This window comes from Mustelus asterias, chromosome 12, assembly GCF_964213995.1.
Source record: "Mustelus asterias chromosome 12, sMusAst1.hap1.1, whole genome shotgun sequence".
Lineage (NCBI taxonomy): Eukaryota > Metazoa > Chordata > Chondrichthyes > Carcharhiniformes > Triakidae > Mustelus > Mustelus asterias.
The window spans coordinates 11,236,856-11,258,663 of NC_135812.1; the positions used below are offsets into that span (position 1 = coordinate 11,236,856).

Consider the following 21,808-nt stretch of genomic DNA (forward strand, 5'->3'; position numbering starts at 1 on the left):
TTTTCCTGACGGAAGAAGGTGGAAGAGAGAATATTCGGGGTGCGTGGGGTCCTTAATTATGCTGGCTGCTTTTCCGAGGCAGCAGGAAGTGTAGACAGAGTCAATGGATGGGAGGCTGGTTTGGGTGATGGATTGGGCTACATTCACAACCTTTTGTAGTTTCTTGTGCCTTGAGCAGAGCAGGAGCCATACCAAGCTGTGATACAACCAGAAAGAATGCTTTCTATGGTGCATCTGTAAAAGTTGGTGAGAGTCGTAGCTGACATGCCAAATTTCTTTAGCCTTTTGAAAAAGTAGAGGCATTGGTGGGCTTTCTTAACTATAGTGTTGACATGGGACAGGTTAGTGATCTGGACACCTAAAAACGTGAAGCTCTCGACCCTTTCTACTTCGCCCCCGTTGATGTAGACAGGGGCGTGTTTCAACTCTAGAACATGGAAAACAAACAGTGGCAGGAGAGCAGGGACACTTGGGCGATCAATGAATCAGTTCTAAATTTGTAGAACATGCAAGGAAATTTGAAATTATCTGCATCACTGAACAATGCATTAGTCACACAACGTGAGGCAAAGCATGTGAGTAAATGAAAAACATTCCAAGTGCCATAATTTCCCTGAATGAGTCAAAAACTTGAATCTCAATTTTTAGATTTAACTTGAGAATAAAAACATGACCTATTCCTACTGTAATGTCCTGAAAAACCACACAGAGCAACCCAGTAGGATTCATGGAGATTTTGATTGACATTACGCCATTTCAGAACCATTGCCATGTTCAGCATTGATAAAGGGGCCTTTAATGTACTAAGGTTGCTCAGAGCAAGCTGAATGCGATGCTGCAAAATGCATCTCGTGCAGAACTGTCAACCCAACTCCACTGCACTAATGAAAAATCACTCTGTGCATGGGTGTTCCTTTTTACAAGAAGCAAGCTATCGCGTTAGGCAACAATGGATTTCCAACTCTTTGACCTTTTATTACTCAATCTGAGTTTGCCAATGGCGCATATTTCAGCAAATATGTTCCTTATTTGCCAGAAAACAAAGTATTAGTCATAATATTTGGGTAGTGTATCTTCTGAGATCATGAGGTAATTATAGGAGAAAATTAGTAAGAAATCTTGTATTTAAGAAAATTGCGAGCGAATCTGTTTGATAGAGACATGTTTGTAACTACGGTTGGCTTCTGATGTTGATGAAGAAATGTGACTCTTTCTTTCTCACTGCTGCTAGCAGGTCCCCTATTTAGTTGCGTTTCCAGCAAGTTCTGCCACAATAACTTTTTTACTGAAGGATACAGGACAAGCACTAACAAACATCATCTGCCATTAGCTGCCTCACTCCAGCATATTTTGGTTCATTGACTACTTTAGTTGCAACTCTATTCCCCCCACACACACAATTTGTGGGGTTTGGCGGCATGGTGGCACAGTGCTTAGCACTGCTGCCTCGCAGTGGCAGGGACCCGGATTCGATTCCTAGGCTTGGGTCACTGTCTGTGTGGAGTTTGTACGTTCTCCCCGTGTCTGCGTGGGTTTCTTGCGGGCGCTCTGGTTTCCTCCCACGGACCAAAAGACGTGCTGGTTAGGTGCATTGGCCGTGCTAAATTCTCCCTCAGTGTACCTGAACAGGTGCCGGAGTGTGGTGAATCGGGGATTTTCACAGTAACTTCATTGCAGTGTTAATGTAAGCCTACTTGTGACACTAATAAATAAACTAAACTTTTTCTAAGGCACTTTTACCTTGGATTGCCATTGAATGCAGATTGTTGCAAACATTCACTCGACATAAGGGCGGCACAATGGTTGGTGGTGCTGCCTCACAAGGGTGAGGGCAGGTGGGCCTGGATAAGATGCTCTTTTGGAGAGTTGGTGCAGACTCGATGGGCCGGATGGCCTCCTCATGTACTATAGGGATTCTATTATTCTTCTGAGATGACTTGTCTTCCACATAATCAACAATGGTCTTTGCTGATGCCTCTGATTAACAGGCTCTGCTGCTTCCATGTGTAATTACCCACTTCCACCTGGACACAAATCCGACTTTGCACATGCTCATCTCAGTAGCAATCCTTGTGGCCTATGCATGCAAGATGGTGTGAAATTGCAGCATGCGGTATCTGTGTTCTAATGGATAAGTAACTCCAAACAAACCTGCAGGACAACAGCAGCAAATTTGAAATTAAATCGGGAGAGTGGAGGCTATTTTGTCTTTACTTTATCTGGATTTTTACCTGTAAAGTATCATAGAATCCCTGCAGTGTAGGAGGAGGCCATTTGGCCCATTGAGTTTGCACCAACCACAATCCCACCCAGGCCCTATTCCTGTAACCCCACAAATTTACCCTGCTAATCTCCCCTGACACTAGGGTCAATTTAGCATGGCCAATCAACCTAACCCACACATCTTTGGACTGTGGAAGGAAACCGGAGCACCCAGAGGAAACCCACGCAATGAACAGCAGATAGTCTATAGTAGTAGATCCTTTTAAAAATATTGTTAATTTTATATTTATTTATTATTTGTTAGTGTCAGAAGTAGGCTTACATTAACAATGCAATGAATTTACTGTGAAAATCCTCTAGTCGCCACACTCTGGCGCCTCTACGGGTACACTGAGGGAGAATTTAGCATGGCCAATGCACCTAACTGACTGTGGGAGGAAACTGGAGTAACTGGAGGAAACCCATGCAGACACGGAGAGAGAGTGCAGAGACCCAAGCTGGGAATTGAACCCGGGTCCCTGGTGCTGTCAGGCAGCAGTGCTAACCACTGTGCCGCCGTGCCACCCTATTTGTATCCTCCAAGTCAGCAAATTAAATAATTACACTATACTGACATGATTCACTGCTCTGCATTTTCATAAACTGGTGCTTTTTCAATATGTTATCACTGTCAGAAAGTGGAGACTGGGTGGTCTCTTGGATGTTGGGATGACGTGGGGACAAAAGGAGCCAGTTCCAGGAAACCACCTTGGGACACTTAGCAGCCCATCAGATACCTCCTAAAACAGTTTGGGCTCTTTGTCATTGAAACTGATCAAATCAGTTTCATCCCGTAAGCACTTTGCACCCCATTGTTTTGAAACTGATCGATGGGAGGAGTCAGCCAATTTGATTAAGAAAACCTTTTAAAAAAATATCAAACTCTGGCCAAGAGGACAGACACCTTTCAGAAGTTAACTCGGAAAGGAGTTCTGTGAAGTGCGGGGCAGGAGTGTTGTGAAGTCGGGAAGGAGTGAATTCAGGTGTCCAGCCAGACAACTACTCCGTGGCAGGGGAAAGAACGTTGCATCCGGTCTGACCACACTGGAACTTGCGTCCGGTCGGACGGCCCCCGATCTTGCATCTGGTCGGACGGTCCCAGACCTTGCGTCCGCTTGGACTGCCCCTGATCTTGCGTCCGGTCGGACCGTCCCGGACCAGTAGCAAGGCAAGACATCAACTATTTTCTCAGCAGCCGCAAGGACCTTTTGTTTTTAAAACGATCCGAGGAGTGGTGAGTATATTCTCTCAGCCTTCAGAAATTCCCCAATTAAGTAAAGGTTGAGGAGGGGGCTCTTCGTTTTGTGTAAATTGTGTAAATCGTGTAATGCTAAGAATTTACGTTGTGCCGTTAGAGTTTTCTTTCCATAGCATAGTATTGTAGTGTCTGTGTTTTATTGACTGAGCTTGGTTGGAGTTATTCTTGAATAAATTATTTTTAAATTAACTTTGACTAGTATCTCTCGCTCTCTCATTGTCCATCTTGGTGAATCACTAAAAAGCCAGAATATAATTCTGGGGTACAGAGCCGTAAAGGGTCCGAGCACTTCGAAACTGCTCACTCAAGGAGGTCCACCGGTCAGGAATGAACAGTGGTCCCTCTCTCTTGTGAAGCTGTCCCAGTGTTGCACTTCTGGGTTGTATTTTACTACCTACAAGAAAGAGAGACACACGGTCGTAGGTGGCAGCCAGGGTAACTCGTGTGGCATAAGGGTGAGCTCACTGGTCAGGAATGAACAGCAAGTCTTTCTCCCTCTCTCTCTTGTGAAGCTGTCCCAGCATGACACTTCCAGGTTGTGAGTTGAACACCTGCAGGAGAGAGACACCCACAGTTATCAGTGGCATCCGAGAGCAGTCTGTGTGGAGAGTAAAAGGACCTTTACACGTTTAATGAAAATGTTGCAGACAGCTGGACGAAATTCGCAAAAGAGCAGCGTATGTATTGTGGCGCCGACCTATCAAACAAATCAAAAAAGGTACAGCCATACACTCTGCTGAATTTAGTGAGTTCCTAGGCAGTCGAGAAGTCCAAGTCCTTTGTTTTTCAAAAGGAGGAAGAGAAGGAGGTTCCTCAGGTATTGCTGAACAGGTCTGAGCACGAATGCATGCCAAAAAGAACATGATACCAAATAGACGCACGTTCAATACTACCACCCAAATATTTGATGGGTTTGTTCAGTCTAAATGAGGTACATAAGATGAGACAGAGGATTGACAGGGTAGATATTAGAGAGGATGTTTCTTCTTATGGGGCAATCGAGAATGAAAAATCATAATTTTAGGAGAAGGGGTGGCAGATTTAAAACAGGGAGGAGCAGAAATGACTCCTCTCAAAGGATGGTGAATCTGTGGAATTAATTAGCCCAGAGTGCAGTGGATGCTGGGTCATTGAGTAAATTCATTGAGGGACAGATAGACAGATTTTTAATTAGTAAAGGGTTGAAGGGTTCTGAAGAAAGGGCAGAAAGGTGGAGTTGAGGCTAAAATGATTGAATGGCAGAGTAGATTCAAGGAGTTGAATTGCCTAATCCTGCTCCTAGTTCTTATGTCCATGAGCTGCGACTTTATAAATACTAGTGAAGAAATGGGCATTTGGCATGCCCACTGATGATGTTGGGCGGCACGGTGGCACACTGGTTAGCACTGCTGCCTCACAGCGCCAGGGACCCGGGTTCAATTCCGGCCTCGGATCACTGCCTGTGTGGAGTTTGCACATTCTCCCCGTGTCTGCGTGGGTTTCTGCCGGGTGCTCCAGTTTCCTCCCACACCTCAAAGATGCATGGGTTAGGTAGATTGGCCATGCTAAATTGCCTCTTAGTGTCAGGAGGACTAGCTGGGGTAAATGCATGTAGTTATGGGGATAGGGCCTGGGTTGGGTTGTGGTGGGTGCAGACTCAATGGGCTGAATGGCCTCCTTCTGCACTGTAAGGATTCTATGATTCTATGAATTGGTGAAAGATAGCATTGTGTGTAGGGTCCATAGTGATGTTGCCACATTGATGCTAAGTTCAAAGATCAAACATGATCTTATTGACTGACGGAGCAGGTTATTTCATAACTTGCTTGTTATCCATCTTCTAGTTACGCCCTGGCTCCACAAGCTATGACATTATTTATGAATACATTATCACCAGTCTTTGGAAAATCCAAATATATATAATCTATTGCATTACACTTGTCTATTCCCTCTGATTCTTCTTCAAAGTATTCAATAAGGTTGGTCAAGTATAACCTTCCTTTCTGAAATCTGTGCTGATAACCCCTATTATATTTTCAATTTCTAGATGTTTCTCAATTACTATTTCCTGCCACCAATGTTACGTTAATTAGTCTACAGTTGCCTAGACTTGTCTTATCTCCCTTTTCAAATATAGGGATCACATTAGCTGTCCACCAGCCCTCTGGCACTATACTTGATGTATTTTATACAAATGCAACAATATTTCTGCTCTCTTTATCCCAACTTGTTTTGTTATTGTTGTTAGGGCCCTGGACCAGAATCCCAAATTACATCAGGAAACCAGACTAGACCCCTACAATTTTTCTATTTGGCTTAACTGTGAGGAAAGGACGTGGAGAGGATGTTTCCACTAGGAAAAACTAGAACCAGAGGGCATGACCTCAGGCTAAAGGGACGATCCTTTAAAACAGAGATGAGGAGGAATTTCTTCAGCCAGAGAGTGGTGAATCTGTGGAACTCTCTGCCGCAGAAGGCTGTGGAGGTCAGGTCATTGAGTGTCTTTAAGACAGAGATAGCTAGGTTCTTGATTAATAAGGGGATCAGGGGTTCTGGGGAAAAGGCAGGAGAATGGGGACGAGAAAAATATCAGCCATGATTGAATGGCGGAGCAGACTCGATGGGCCGAGTGGCTTAATTCTGTTCCTATGCCTTATGGTCTTACTCCAGGAGTAATTCCACTGACAAATTAGAGATCTTTTATCAGTGAAAATTTTATTTAATAACACAGTTTAACTATAACTGTAACCAATGAAGCAGAATCATAGAATCCCAACAGTGTAGGACGAGGCTATTCAGACCATCGGGTCTGCACCGATACCAATCCCACCCAGGCCCTATCCCTGTAACCCCATGTATTTACCCTACTAATTCCCCTGACACTAAGGGGCAATTTAGCATGGCCAATACACCTAACCCGCACACCTTTGGACAGTGGGAGGAAACCAGAGCACCTGGAGGAAATCCACGCAGACACGAGGAGAACATGTAAACTCCACAGACAGCCAACCGAGGCCAGAATTGAACCCGGGTCCCTGGTGCTGTAAGGCAGCAGTGCTAACCACTGTGCCACCATGCTGCCCATGCAGGTTAATTGTTACCCATTGAACAATATTTAAAGATGAAAAGAAGCAACTCTAATTTCTAGCATCACTGTTTTAGTTCCAAATAAGCAACATTCTTCCTACAGACTCAAAAACCACTTTAAATACAGTTAGCAACAGTAACTATACTTGCTATAAGGGGTGTAGTTAGTCGTGAAGCTTTCAGAGAGATTTTGTGGAGCAAGCAGCTTACAGACCTGTGTCTTTAAACCCCAGCCAGAACTCGAGCTGTTTTCTCTCTGCTACTTACCTAGCTTTTCCCATTAACCACATTATCACATGACCCTGTCAATCTAAACCCACTTTCCATTCCTTTAATCAAAAAGCCCAGGGGACCTTTTCTTTTTGTAAACCAAAGTCCATTAGCTCTCTCCTAAGTAAACACTACATGGCTAAAATGAGTAATTATCCTGCTTTCCCAGCATCTGAGCTGCCAAACATACTGACTGTCCGTAGAAAAAAAAACAAACTTTAAAACAGTCTCCTTAAACATGAATAAAAATATCTATAGCAATTTATTGCCCATCCCTAGTTGCATTTGAGATGGTGGCTAACAATGAAGTGGCTTGCTTGGCCATTTCAGAGGGCATTTGAGAGTCAATGATATTGCTGTGGCTCTGGAGTCACATGCACGTCAGACCAGCTGCCGTGGCAGGTTTCAAACCCAGTCCCCAGAAAATTAGCTAAGTTTCTGGATTAATAGTCTGGCGATAATGGCACTAGAACATCACCCACGCCCCACCCCCGCCCCTCCCCCAATGAAAATGGAGTTCCTGTCACGGATCAGCGGAAAGTCTGGCTTCCACTAGGCTGCCATGAAGGTCCTGGGGGCGAAATTCAAAACTGTTTCACTGCCAGTGGGAATCTGATTTTTGGCTTAATTCTTGGCCTAATTTTGTGCTCCTGCACACTACCACTGCTGGGAATTCCATCCCATATTTCTCCCTTGTTAAAATGAGAAAACCTTCATCGAGTCTCTGCCTTGTTTCCATTCTTCTTAGCGATCTGTGTAGCTAAGACATGCAGCATAATCTGTGATAGGATTGTATTACTTTAGGCTTTTTGGTTTATGTTGCAGCGTGATCGGAATAATGCGGGGCAAATGTTAATTTTTAAATACCTTTTAACTGAGGTTTAACTACTTGTCCAGTAACTAGGACAACTGTTTAAGCTAAAACTTGTATTGGTGACTTCAAGATACTTTCAGACGCTTTACATAAAGCTTTTGACCTTTACTGGAATGCCTGATTGAGGACAGAGGAAGTAATGTTAGGGCTCATTTATCCAATTGCTTTGTTAAATGTGGCATTTCTCCAAAATAATGTGCAACATCACTAAAAAAACAAGTGGGAACAATTGTTATGCTCAACACATTAAACAGCTTGGGCTTACACTCGCTGGCGATTAGGAGAATGAGAGGGAATCTGATCGAGGTATAACTTTTTAAAAAGGGATGGATAAAGTAAATGTAGACCAAATGTTTCCTCTTGTGGGGCAATCTAGAACAAGAGGTCACAGGTGTAGGTTGAGAGGCGGTAGATTTAAAACTGAGATGAGGAGGAACGACTTCTCGCAGAGGGTGGTGAATTTGTGGAACTCGCTGCCCCAGAGCGCGGTGGAGTCTGGATCATTGAATGGTTTCAGGAAGGAGATAGATACATTTCTGATTTTAAAAATGGATAAGGGGATATGGGGAACAGGTGGGGAGGTGGATCTGAGACCAGGGAGAGATCAGCCATGATCTGATTGAACGGTAGAGCAGGCTCGAAGGGCTAAATTTGCCGACTTCTGCTCCTAATTCCTATGTTGCTATGTTCCTATTTTAACATATTCACCGATGTGCTAACTGGTGGGAGCAGCAGTCTGTCTGAGTTTGAACAAAATGTTGGTATTCATTTAATGGCCACTGACCTTATCATAGAATCCCTACAGTGCAGAAGAGGCCATTTGGCCCATCGAGTCTGCACCGACTTGACAGAGTGTCTTACCCAGGCCCTCTTCCCTGCCCTATCCCCGTAACCCCACACATCTACCATGGCTAATCAATCTAACCTACACATCTTGGGACACTAAGGCGCAATTTAGCATGGCCAATCCACCTAACCTGCACATCTTTAGTTTGTGGGAGGAAACCGGAGCACCCGGAGGAAACCCGCGCAGATACGAGTAGAACTTGCAGACTCCACACAGACAGTAACCCGAGGCCGGAATTGAAACCGGGTCCCTGGCGCTGTGAGGCAGCAGTGCTAACCACTGTGCCACCGTGCCACCCGTTATGGCTGCTATTTGTTTTCTCTGCAACCTCTCCATCAGTGGTAAGAGCAAAACAAAGAGAGGTATTATTAATTTACTGTACAGACATAAATCTTTTTGTACCCTTTGATACTTCATTGCCAATCAAAAATCCAATTTGGTCCAATCAGAGTCCCTACACGAGAGACAAAACAGATCCAAGCTGACACCCCATCTTGGGCTCAATCAAACAAGATCCAAGCTGACAGGATGAGGAATTGCACAAACCAAAAAAGATTATCTCAGCTGCCTGAGGCAAATTGGCCTGAGATTCCTTGCTCTTCAATCACACCCTTCAAACAGACTTGCTTGACAGGGTTCAAACATGGTGCTCTGCCAAAGCTGAAGAAAAACATTATTGTGCGCAATTAGTCTGTAAAATATATAATGTCTTCAAAAATAATGTGCAACAACATTAAAGCAAAGTGGAAACTGCTGTGGTTAAGATATTTAGGTGCAAATTTAATAAAAGATAGATTTGGACACTTTTCTATACATTGAAGCATCTACACAAACTATAAAGACCATTTATTTCTTATTGCATGGAGCAGGCTGCCAAGGGGAATCGTCACAAGTCTGCCACTTCAAAACCTTCAAAGCTCATCTTTAGATTATTTCCGTTTAAAAGTTTTCATTATAATCTAAAGTACTGCTGGAATCTGAAATAAAAACAGAAAATGCTGGAAAAACTCAGCAGGTCTGACAGCATCTGTGGAAAGAGAATTTCTTATTCATTCACGGGACATGGGTGTCGCTGGCTGGGCCAGCATTTATTGCCCATCCCTAATTGCCCTTGAGAGTCACCCACATTGCTGTGGCTCTGGAGTCACATGTAGGCTAGACCGGGTAAGGATGGTAGATTTCCTTCCCTAAAGGACATGAGTGAACCAGATGGGTTTTTGCGACAATCGTCAATGGTTTCATGGTCGTCAGTGGATCCTTAATTCCAGATATATTTTATTGAATTCGAATTCCATCACCTGCCGTGGCGGGATTCGAACCCAAATTCCAGAACATTAGCTGAGTTTCTGGATTAATAGTCTAGCGATAGATAATACCACTAGGCTATCGTCTCCCTGAGTAGAGCCAATATTTCCGAGTCAGGGTGATCCTTCGTCAGAGCTAAAGTTTTCATCATCAGGATAACCATGTCAGCAGATTATGTCTGGTTAAGCCATAAAAATATTGGAGGAATATGGATATTAGTCTGTGATAACAACACAACTAAAGCAGAAGTGGAGGGAAAGGAAGAAGATCGGGGCTCCTACTGCACTTGCTTGATTGAACAGATAATCAGTTCAGAGATAAATCTCCTGACATGAAATTTGCATCCCAGCAATTTTCTTGGTCAGTTTTTTCTCTGCTTTCCAAAAACACTTCGTTCTTCCTGTGCTAGTCTCCATCTGGATGTTGCTCTGAGTTTGCAGAGAATTTTTAAACTTTGTAGGCATGGGGAATTTGTACACATATCCACACGGCATAGTCAAATTTGATTTAATTATTATTGTCATATGTATTACCATACAGTGAAAAGTATTGTTTCTTGCGCGCTACACAAAGCATACCATTCATAGAGAAGGAAACAAGAGTGCAGAATGTAGTGTTACAGTCATAGCTAGGGTGAAAGATCAACTTAATGCGAGGTAGATCCATTCAAAAGTCTGACAGCAGCAGGGAAGAAGCTGTTCTTGAGTCGGTTGGTACGTGACCTCAGACTTTTGTCCCAATGGAAGAAGTTGGAAGAGAGAATGTCCGGGGTGCATGGGGTCCTTAATTATGCTGGCTGCTTTTCCGAGGCAGTGGGAAATGTAGAGAGAGTCAATGGATAGGAGGCTGGTTTGCATGATGGAAATCATATGTGAACTTGTGATACATAATACCAGATTGATTCTGGGGATGAAAGGGTTGATGTAGGAGGAGAGATTAAACAGTTTGGCCTCGTAATCGCTGGAGTTTAGAAGATTGAAAGGGGGTCTGATCGAGGTTTATAAAATTTAAAAGGGATTGATAAAATAAATGTAGATCAAATGTTCCCTCTTGTGGGGCAATCTAGAACAAGAGGTCACAGGTAGAGGTTGAGAGGCGGTAGATTTAAAACTGAGATGAGGAGGAACGACTTCTCGCAGCGGGTGGTGAATTTGTGGAACTCGCTGCCCCAGAGCGCGGTGGAGTCTGGATCATTGAATGGTTTCAAGAGGGAGATGGATATATTTCTGATTTTAAAAATGGACAAGGGGAGATGGGGAACAGGTGGGGAGGTGGATTTGAGAGCAGGGAGAGATCAGCCATGATCTGATTGAATGGCAGAGCAGGCTCGAAGGGCTGAATTTGCCGACTTCTGCTCCTAATTCCCACGTTTATTTTATTTAAAGATTAAATTTATGGCCTTGGAACACAAGCAATGTTATGCATAAATTGGAAGAGACTAATAAAGAGGCGAGAGATCTGGATAGGAGAACTCGATTCACCGAGATGACTTTGATCTCGGTTAGATTTCAGAGTATGTGTTTCATGTAAAATGACCTTTTCGTAATTCCACGGAATTGCTCACTAAGTTGGTATATAGGGGGTTTTATTAATTATATTATCGAGCATTATTCACAACAGATTGCGTTGCTCTCAGCCTGCAGCTGTGTGCAGCTGACAATTCCATTTAATACCACAAGATACAAGTCTGTCAGCAAAATCTGAGATCGGTGAGTTAATTGCTCTGAATATTTTGTTAGTTGGCAGCTGTTTGTAAATCCCGCATCATTTCAAAGGGCAGACAAAAAACACACTGCGCATTTTTAAAAAAACACAACACAGGAATTATGATGTTTTCATAATCAGCAGTTTCCAAAATGTAAAGCAGAAGTTGACTGAGTAACATCACCAATAACTCCTCCGGTGCCTCATGGTTCTGTAACAAACAGAAAATGCTGGAGAAACTCAGCTGGTCTGACAGCATCTGTGGAGGGAGAATAGAGCCAACGTTTCGAGTCTGGCTGACCGTCATCCTGACTCCAAACGTTGGCCCTATTCCCCCTCCACAGATGCTGCCAGACCTGCTGAGTTTTTCCAGCATTTTCTGTTCTTGTTTCACGTTCCAGTATCCGCAGTATTTTCAGCCTTTATCTTCGGTTCTGTAACTTGTTCTTTTCAGGCTGGACTGGAATCTTGTTCTTCCCCAGTCTCTTTGATTCTGAAGATTGTTCAGCAAAGTTTCAGAGTCTTCATCTAGCATCAGGCTGCCTGAGCAAACGTGCCTGGTGCTATTATGAGAGTCCGTTAGAATAGAGGTAGAGAGAAGGATACGTACTGTCTGACCACAGAAAGATGTGAGAAAGTCGGATGAAAACCAGGTCACCAGTTCAAAAAAATTATAAAGTTTAAGTTTATTTTTATTAGCGTCACAAGTAGGCTTACATTAACACTGCAGTGAAGTTACTGTGAAAAATCCCCTCGTCGCCACTCTGGTGCCTGCTCGGGTACACTGAGGGAGAATTTAGCATGGCCAATGCACCTAACCAGCACGTCTTTCGGATTATAGGAGGAAACCAGAGCACCCAGAGGAAACCCACGCAGACACGGGGAGAACGCGCAGACTCCACACAATGACCCAATCCAGGAATCGAACCCGGATCCTTAGTGCTGTGAGGCAGCAGTGCTAACCACTGTGCCACCCTAGACTAATGCAAGCAGGTGCCTTTTAAACAAAACTAACTCGCCAAAAAGGGGCAAGGACAACCCTAAATTGAAGGGAAAAGACAAGGCTATAATACAGGGTAGCAGCGAGATTTAGCGGAGCAGAAGAAATGAAGCCAAAAGAGAAAATGCTGGAAAATCTCAGCAGGTCTGGCAGCGTCTGTAAGGAGAGAAAAGAGCTGACATTTCGAGTCCAGATGACCCTTTGTCAAAGCTAAAAGGCATAGAAAGTGGGAGATATTTATACTGCAGGGTGAAGGAATGAAAGATGAGTCACAGCCACAGAAACCAGGGGAAAGGCTGCTAATGGCAGTCGGTAGAGAGAATAGAAGGTGTGAATGGCCAAACGGCAGAGAAGCTGAAATCAGAGGGTGAGCTGTGACAGATGAAGATGTGGGGGGAGGGGGGAACGGGCGGGAGAAAGAGAAGAAATGAGGAGCTTGTATTTGAAAAGCCTGAAGATTGTAAAACAAAAACTGGAGTGGCAAGAAGTTCCTGCTTTAGATTATGGGAAAGAATGAGGTTCAAGAACATTGCTGAAATTGCGTGATGAACCTCAATTTCAAAAGGGAGGTTGTAAAGAAGAGGAAGCATAGAAGATACGATCATTTAAAGCTGCATGGACCACAAAGCAGCAAGCGTTGTTCCTTCTCATTAATCCAAATGTAAAGCATAAAAAATTGGTTTACTTCCTTGTATTTTCTGAATGATATCATTGTCATTTCTTCCAAACTCAAAACTTGCATTCACGGCTGAAAAATATACCGAATCATGCCAGGAAGGTTTGAGATTGAACTGCAGGATTGTCTTGCTGGGCTATCTTCAGTAGAGATGGACAAGTCCCAACCTTCCAATGACAGATCTACCCTTCAAGGTCCAACTGATGAAACAGGAATTTTACCGTCCTGCAACGGGAATCGGAGTGGGCGAGGGGCGAATAATGGAGAGGTCCGTTGACCTCTGGCGGGATTTTATGGTTCCGTGACCAGCAAGGCCGTAAAATCCCACCCATGTTATCGACTGCGCTCTGGGTACTTCCTGGCTAGATGTCACATTACCAACTATGTCACAAAGGATCAATAAGGTTCTGATCTCCTCAACCAGTATACAATGGCAACTAGGTATATCTGACGCACTGAGCAACACAGCTTGCCAGAAAATAGATAGGTGCATTGCTGCTATCCTTTTGATCACAGCTTGGACATATGCCATAGATGAACAGTTGTCCCACTAGCTATCGCATCTCTGCAACAGCAATCAAGTAGGCTCGGAACTCTGCAGGTATGAACATTAATTTGTACACCCAGCCTCGAGCAGCAGTCATCCAAAACATCGAAGGTTCATTAGCGAGACAGACATTTATCCCCAGTACAAAAGGGCCAATGAGAGACAGTTTGTGACACGTGAGGCACCTTAAGGTTCTGTATCTCTAAGTCTAACACTGCCTGCCAAACTTACTCAACGTGAACAGCTTAATTCAGGTCAAAAGTCAAACACTACGGATGATGGAAACCTGAAGTAAAAACACAAAATGCCAGAAACACACAGTAGATCTGGCAGCATTTGTGGAGAGAGAAATAAGAGTTAACATTTCAGGTATGTGACCTTACATCAGAACTGGGAAAAGTTAGGAAACATTCAGTTTTGAGCAGGTGAAAGAGCGAAGGTGGAAAGAACAGCAAAAGAGAACATCTGTGATAGGGTGAAGTGCAGGAGAGATTAAATGACAAATGATTTAATGGTTTAAGGCCCAAGGAAATGTAAAAAATAATCTCTGGAGATAGGCTATCAACCAATATTCACTATAAGCTCATGACTGTTATCTTGACTACACGTCCACACATTCTCTAAGGAGTATTCTATCCTCCCCGTTTCTGCACCTTCATTCAACTGTCTGGATGATGCAACCTTCCAGTAAGAGTGCTTTTGATAAGTCTTCCCTTTTTCTCAACCGAGAATTTGCCTCCACCATGGTTGATGGGCCCTCAAATGTATCCGTTCAATTTCTGCTCTCACCCTTCTAGAGCCACGAGAGGGTTTCCTTCTTCCCCATGTCCACCCCAGCAGCTTCCATATTCAACGCATCACCCTCCACCATTTTTGCCACTTGCAGCAAGATGCCACCATCAAACACAACTTCCTTCCCTTCCAGAATTCCAAAGGGACCATTCATCCATGATACCCCAGTCTACTCCCCAATCATCCCCTTCCTTCTCTTCGCACAGCACCTTTCAAAGAAAGCACAGGAGATGCAACACTTGCGCCCATATCACTGATTTGATTTATTATTGTCACGTATATTGGGATACAGTGAAAAGTATCGTTTCTGGTGCGCTGTACAAAGCAAACCATTCTATCTACCCGTTTAAATCACGGGTAGATAGTTTTCTGATCGATAAGGGAATTAGGGAATATGGGGAGCAGGCAGGTAAGTGGAACTGATTCGCTTCAGATCAGCCATGATCTTGTTGAATGGCGGGGCAGGCTCGAAGGGCCAGATGCCCTACTCCTGCTCCTATTTCTTATGTTCTTATTCATAGAGTACATAGGGAGAAGGAAAGGAGAGAGTGCAGAATGTAGTGTTACAGTCATAGCTAGGGTGTAGAGAAAGATCAACTTAATGCGAGGTAGATCCATTCAAAAGTCTGACAGCAGCAGGGAAGAAGCTGTTCTTGAGTCGGTTGGTACGTGACCTCAGACTTTTGTCCCAATGGAAGAAGTTAGAAGAGAGAATGTCCGGGGTGCATGGGGTCCTTAAATATGCTGGCTGCTTTTCCGAGGCAGTGGGAAGTGTAGATGAAGTCATTGGATGCGAGGTTGGTTTGCGTGATGGACTGGGCTACATTCTCAACCCCTTGTAGTCTTGAGCAGAGCAGGGGCCATACCAAGCTGTAATACAACCAGAAAGGGTGCTTTTTATGGTGCATCTGTAAACGTTGGAGAGAGTTGTAGAGGATACGTCAAATTTCCTTAGCCTCCCGAGAAAGTAGAGGCGTTAATGGGCTTTCTTAACTATAGCGTTGGCATGGGGGGGGGGGGGATTGAGGGAAGGCAGATTTTTATTAAAATAAGGCAGGATCTGGCCAAAGTTAACTGAGAGTTGCAGGCAAGTCTACAGCGGACCAGTGGGGGAGGGGGCATTCAAAAAGGAGCTGGGAGAGTAGAGGAGCAATTATTTCAGGGTATGCTGGATGTCTGAGACAATTCAGGATTGGATGAGGAAGAAGTTTAAAGGCTTTTAGCAAGTCCAAAGGGAGCAACTCAGCTGTGGCCCTAGAGGAATACAAGAAGTGCAAGAGGGAACTTAAGAAAACAACCAGAAAGGCAAAAAGGGGGCATGAAAAAGGACTTGTGAACAGGATTAGGGAGACTCCTAAGAGATCTTATAAGTACAATAAAGAGGTTAACCAGAGAAAGAGTAGGGCCCGTTAAAGACCAAGGGGCAATGTGTGGGTGAAGCTGCAGGACATTGGGTATTAAATGAATATTTCTCTTCAGTCTTTGATTTGATTTATCATTGTCACATGCATTAGTATACAGTGAAAAGTATTGTTTCTTGCATGTATACAGACAAAGCATACTGTTCAGAGAGAAGGAAACGAGAGAGAGTGTAGAATTTAGTGTCAGAGTGGAGTCTGCACGTTCTCCCTGTCTCTACATGGGTTTCCTCCGGTTTCCTCCCACAGTCCGAAAAACGCGCTGGTTAGGTGCATTGGCCATGCTAAATTCTCCCTTAGTGTACCCGAACAGGAGTGTGGCGACTAGAGGATTTTCACAATAACTTCATTGCAGTGTTACTGTAAGCCTACTTGTGACACTAATAAATAAAACGCAAACTTTAAACAATGAAACCCATAGCTTCACCACTCTATGGTGGAGGAAATTCCTCCTCATCTTGGTTCTAAAGGGTCGTCCCTTTATTATGAGGCTGTGCCCTCAGGTCCTAATCTCTCTGACTCATGGAAACATCTTCAATCCTGTGTTGTTTTATGCAATATTGAAAAACATTTTGGAAAGATAATTTGTGAGCATGTGCAGATATTTGCCCAAGTATTATTGATATATGATTGCAATCTTCAAAATTGCTGCATCTGTTACTTATACAATGCCAAAAAGTCAATGAAAATTTGAACAGAAGTGTAAAAGGAGGCTGCACAGAATAAATTGCAAAAGGTGCACAGGGCATTGGATTTAACCACTTGCGTGTATACAGGCATGTACTGGGCACCCACAAAGCATGGTATGTACATCAAACATTCAAGATAATCTGGGAGTTCTCAGTAAAATAGTCCTTCCCATCCCAGAAACTAAACACAACCTTTCTTTGCAGGTAGTCATCAAATGAAAAGTCTTTCCAATGTACAAACAGCAATCCAAGACCTGGGCCAGAATATTCATAGCCGCATCGTGATCCAATCCTCTAATTAAAAAATTGTTAAAAAACCCAGGTAAGAGGAGGGAATTGCAACAAATTTTCCAACCTCGTATAATTTATCTTGGGGTTTTCAGCAACGCTGCAATGTTGTGCTGTGTCACTGTGATAGTGATATGAATAGACAACACCACACGTACAAAAAAGGTAAGGTAAACAGTGTTTATTTTGGCAGCAGTTATGTGTCTGGGATTGGAACTGCACCAGCAACGAAACAGTAGGTCTCAAGGCATTTGGCACAGGCCGATCTGGTACAAGATAAGTATCCATTTTAATATTGATATTAGAACTGTGAAGGGCGTTGTAAGATACAGGCTTCAACTAGTGCTTTGGCAGTTAATAGTTTTGATGCTATTCAGCACAATCAAGATCACCTAAGCCAATTCAAATGGAATGAGCAACCCTCAGGATAGCAAAAACATCTGACAAACATCCAACATAAATAAAAGACAAAATTCATTTAGAAAGTACTTACATCTTCAGGACATCCCAAAGCATTTCACAGCCAAATGAATTATTTTTTGACGTGTAGTCGACTGTTACGTCGTAGACAAACAGCGGCTGATTTACACACAGCAAGTTTTGGACCCGTTCCTCTCTCCACGGATGCTGCCAGACCTGCTGGGTATTTCTAGCATTTTGTTTTTACTAGTAAGGTGAATGACCAGTTAGTGATTCTGGAGTTGTTGCTCAACTGAATTCTGGTCATCACACTGGTGGAATTGCTCTAATGAAAAGCAGGATGGGATCTTGTGTATGCCAGGATAAGTCCTCAATTAAACAGCTTATCCAAGTAACAACATCTCAGAAAATACAGCAACGCCCAGTATTGCCCTGGTTTACGTGTCCCCAAGCCCCAAAGTGGGCCTTGAACTCACAATCTTTCAATTCTGGAGCCAAGAATGCCACCAACTGAGAAAAACTGACACTATCAATTAATGAGTCAGAAATTTTAAATTTGACTTGTTTTCCCTTTCTGGCCAAAATTGTCTGTTTTCCAACTGAAAATCAAACTCTAGAGCAACCTCCCACTTCACTGATCTCTCTCTTTCATACAATCCCTACACTGCAGAAGGAGGCCATTCAGCCCACTGGGTCTGCACTGACTCTGTCAGAGTATATTATGCAGGCCCTTCCACAACCCTATCCCCGTAACCCTGCACCTTTAATCATGACGATAATCAACCTAACCAATACATCTTGGACACTAAGGGGTAATTTATCATGGCTAATCCACCTAACCTGAACATCTTTGGATGTGGGAGGAAACGGGAGCACCCGGAGGGAACCCACACAGACACAGAGAAACTGCAAACTCCACACAGTTACCCAAGGCCGGAATTGAACCCGGGTCCCTGGGGCTGTGAGGCAGCAATGCTAACCACTGTGCTGCCTCTTCTCCTGTTAGTAATGACATGTGCTGATACAAGGTGCCACAAGCATCAGCTACCATTCATTATGCCAATAAGGAGTATGAATTCTACTTGAGATTTTTCCTCCCTTGCTCGGGGCACCGAAGCTCCTCATAAAACCATGAGCACTGCCCGAGGGCGATTCTGGTGCATTTACAATTCAACCAAACTGTAAAATTTACCAGATTTTATCCAGAATTTTTAAAAAATCATTTCATTGTTTACAAGGATAGTAACACAACTAAAATGATTGAACGCAGAATTACAATATTGTAGAACAGAAAACAGGATAATAATCTGCAATGCTCATAGAATCCCTACAGTGCAGAAGGAGGCCATTTGGCCCATCGAGTCTGCACCGACCACAATCCCACCCAGGCCTTATTCCCATAACCCCATGCATTTACTCTAGCTAGCCCCCTCCCCCGACACTAAGGGGCAATTCTGCATGGCCAATCCACCTAGCCCGCACATCTTTGGAGTGTGGGAGGAAACCGGAGGACCCCCACACAGACACGGGGAGAACGTGCAAACTCCACACAGACAATGACCCAGGCAGGAATCGAACCCGGGTACCTGGCGCTGTGAGGCAACAGTGCTAACCACTGTGCCACCCCCTCTCCCCCCCCCCCCCCCCCCCAATGTTAGCTGAATTAATGCATTAAAAAGATAATAGTGAGCCATAATCTAGAATGAATGAAAATCCTTATAAATCAAAGAGGAAAAAATACATGTATCCCCCACACTCACCATGAGGTATATCTTTGTGCTCACGGAAACCTGTCACTTTGGATCTCCACTCTGCTTCTAAGCCACTCAAAAAAAACAACAGTTTTGAGACAGTCTGCATTCCTTCAAAGTAGGAATGAGATCAAGATACTTTCTGAAGAAATATTACAATACTTTCCAAAAGTTAGGTTATTTTAAGAATAAAGAACAGTACAGCACAGGAACAGATCCTTCGGCCCTCCAAGCCTGTGCTGATCATGATGCCCTAACTAAAAAAAAAACCTTCTGCCCTTACTTGGTCCGTATCCCTCTATGCCCTCCCCATTCATGTACCCATCCAGATGCCGCTTAAATGTTGCTAATGTGCCCACTTCCACCACCTCCTCTGGCAGCGCATTCCAGGAACCCACCACTGTGTGAGAAACCTCTCCAGCACCTCTCCCTTAAACTTTACCCCCTCACCTTGAGCCTGTGCCCCCTTGTAATGGACGCTTCCACCCTTGGAAAAAGCCTCTGAATATCCACCCTGTCTATGCCTCTCATAATTCTATCAGGCCTCCCCTCTGCCTCCATTGTTCCACTGAGAACAATCCTAGTTTGTTCAACCTCTCCTCATAGCCAACACCCTCGAGACCAGGCAACATCCTGGTGAACCTTCTTTGCACTCTCTCCAAACCTTCCACGTCCTTCTGGGAGTGTGGCGACCAGAACTGCACTCAATACTCCAAATGTGGCCTAACCAAGGTTTTATACAGCTGCAACAGGATTTCCCAACTCTTGTATTCTTTTATAAAGGTTGTGTGTTTTGCAACTCGAGAAGGATGGGTAGTTGAGAAATGGTGTGTAAATATACCCTGGCTATTGAAATCAATGGAACAGAATTTAACAACTTACGACACAAAATGCCTGTGCTCAGGTCACCTAGTAACAAAATGAGACAGCTAAAATGCCACAGTCGGTTTTATATTAAACAGTTATGCACTTCCTTCTATTACAATCAGATTAGCTAGAAAGAGCTTGTCAAGGAAGTAAGACCCAAATGTGAATTGCTTCATGTAGTGACATTCGAGCTCATTAGTGAACAGTTGGTAAAACATGGTTCGGAGTCCGGAATTCACCAAGGTTCAGATTTGATCTCAATTGAAAGCGCATAAAAACGTGGCCTGACCCGACTTTCAAAAACAGATTACAACCCTGAAACTCATTCACCTTTGTCCATTTCTTTACTTCAAGTTGTTTCCTCCATAAATCCACTGAGCAGATTTGCAGTGAATGAGTTCCTGTTAACCTTTAAATCTTTAGCATCACCCTCGTCACTTTGCTTGCTTGGGCTGCGGGTCTCTTTCTGTTACTTCTTTTGCTCCGGATTTTTATACTGCAAAACATAAAGTTAAAGTTTAAACAAGTTTGAGCCGAGGCAGATTCGAACTGCTGGACGAGGGGGGCACACACAACCTGCAGTTCCCCCACCACCAACCCTCTCTGTATTGTTGTCTCCAGGAAATGCACATGTTCTCTCTAATCTAACTAACCGGACAACAGACTAAGATTAGGAGTCTCATGTAGAGAAACTCGCAGAACACAAATCTGTAAGCGGGCGGCACAGTGGTTAGCACTGCTGCCTCAGTGCCAGGGACCCGGGTTCGATTCCCAGCTTGCGTCACTGCCTGTGCGGAGTCTTCATGTTCTCCCCGTGTCTGCGTGGGTTTCCTCCAGCCGCTCCGGTTTCCTCCCACAGTCCGAAAGACGCGCTGGTTAAATGCTAAATTCTCCCCCAGTGTACCCGAACAGGGGCCGGAGTGCGGCGACAAGGGGATTTTCCACAGTAACTTCATTGCAGTGATAATGTAAGCCTACTTGTGAAACCCAACCTAAACCTTTTGACAAAAAGTACATACGTAGAAAATAAGACCAAACTCTGCCCTTTTCCCTTCCAGAACTAGGGGGCACGGTTTTAAAATTAGGGGTCACCCTTTTAGGACAGAGGTGAGGAAAACCTTTTCCTCAGAGGGTTGTACGGCTTTGGAACTCTGCCACAGGAAATGGTAGAGGTGGGCGTCGCTGAATATTTTAAGGCGGCAGTAGATTGATTCAGTTCCTGTCAGGAATCAAAGGTTATCAGCGATAGATGGGAATATAGAACTTGAAACCACAAACAGATCAGCCATGATCTTAACGAGGCTGCACAGGGTGGAGGGGCCAAATGGCCTACTTCTGCTCCTATTTTGTATGGTCATAATGACGTTGCCTGACCAATGCATTTACAACTTTTCAGATTTTATTTCTGTATCACCTATGCACTTAATCACTGATATAAGCACCAATAAGAATTCATTTGGAGCTCATGGAATCCATAGCTGTGGATGGCATTATTATTGGTGGTTTTATTATTATTTAATTGTGTCAAAAGTAGAGTTACAAGAACACTGCAATGAAGTTACTGTCAAAATTCCCTGGTCGCCACACTCTGACGCCTGCTCGGGTACACTGAGGGAGAATTTAGCATGGCCAATGCACCTAACCAGTGCGTCTTTCGGACTGTGGGAGGAAACCGGAGCATCTGGACGAAACCCATGCAGACACAGGGAGAATGTTCAGACTCCACACAGATAGTGACCCAAGCCGGGAACTGAACCCAGGGTCCTTGGCGCTG

General features: G+C 44.0%; 1 protein-coding gene across 24 annotated transcripts in view; it reads right to left on the bottom strand.

The window, feature by feature from the left end:
- The window catches only part of lyrm9 (LYR motif containing 9), a 56,398-nt gene that overhangs the window by 18,494 nt on the left and 16,096 nt on the right, over window positions 1–21,808 (bottom strand). For 9 of the 24 annotated variants that reach the window (XM_078224747.1, XM_078224753.1, XM_078224751.1 and 6 more), the window contains one exon: window positions 20,360–20,530. In XM_078224747.1, coding sequence (XP_078080873.1) covers window positions 20,504–20,530 — 27 coding nt within the window. In that variant the 3' untranslated portion in view covers window positions 20,360–20,503. Of the gene's footprint in view, window positions 1–4,036; window positions 4,072–17,162; window positions 20,531–21,808 lie in introns of those variants that run through there. The other 15 variants (XR_013499078.1, XR_013499087.1, XR_013499083.1 and 12 more) reach the window with 4 other exon arrangements.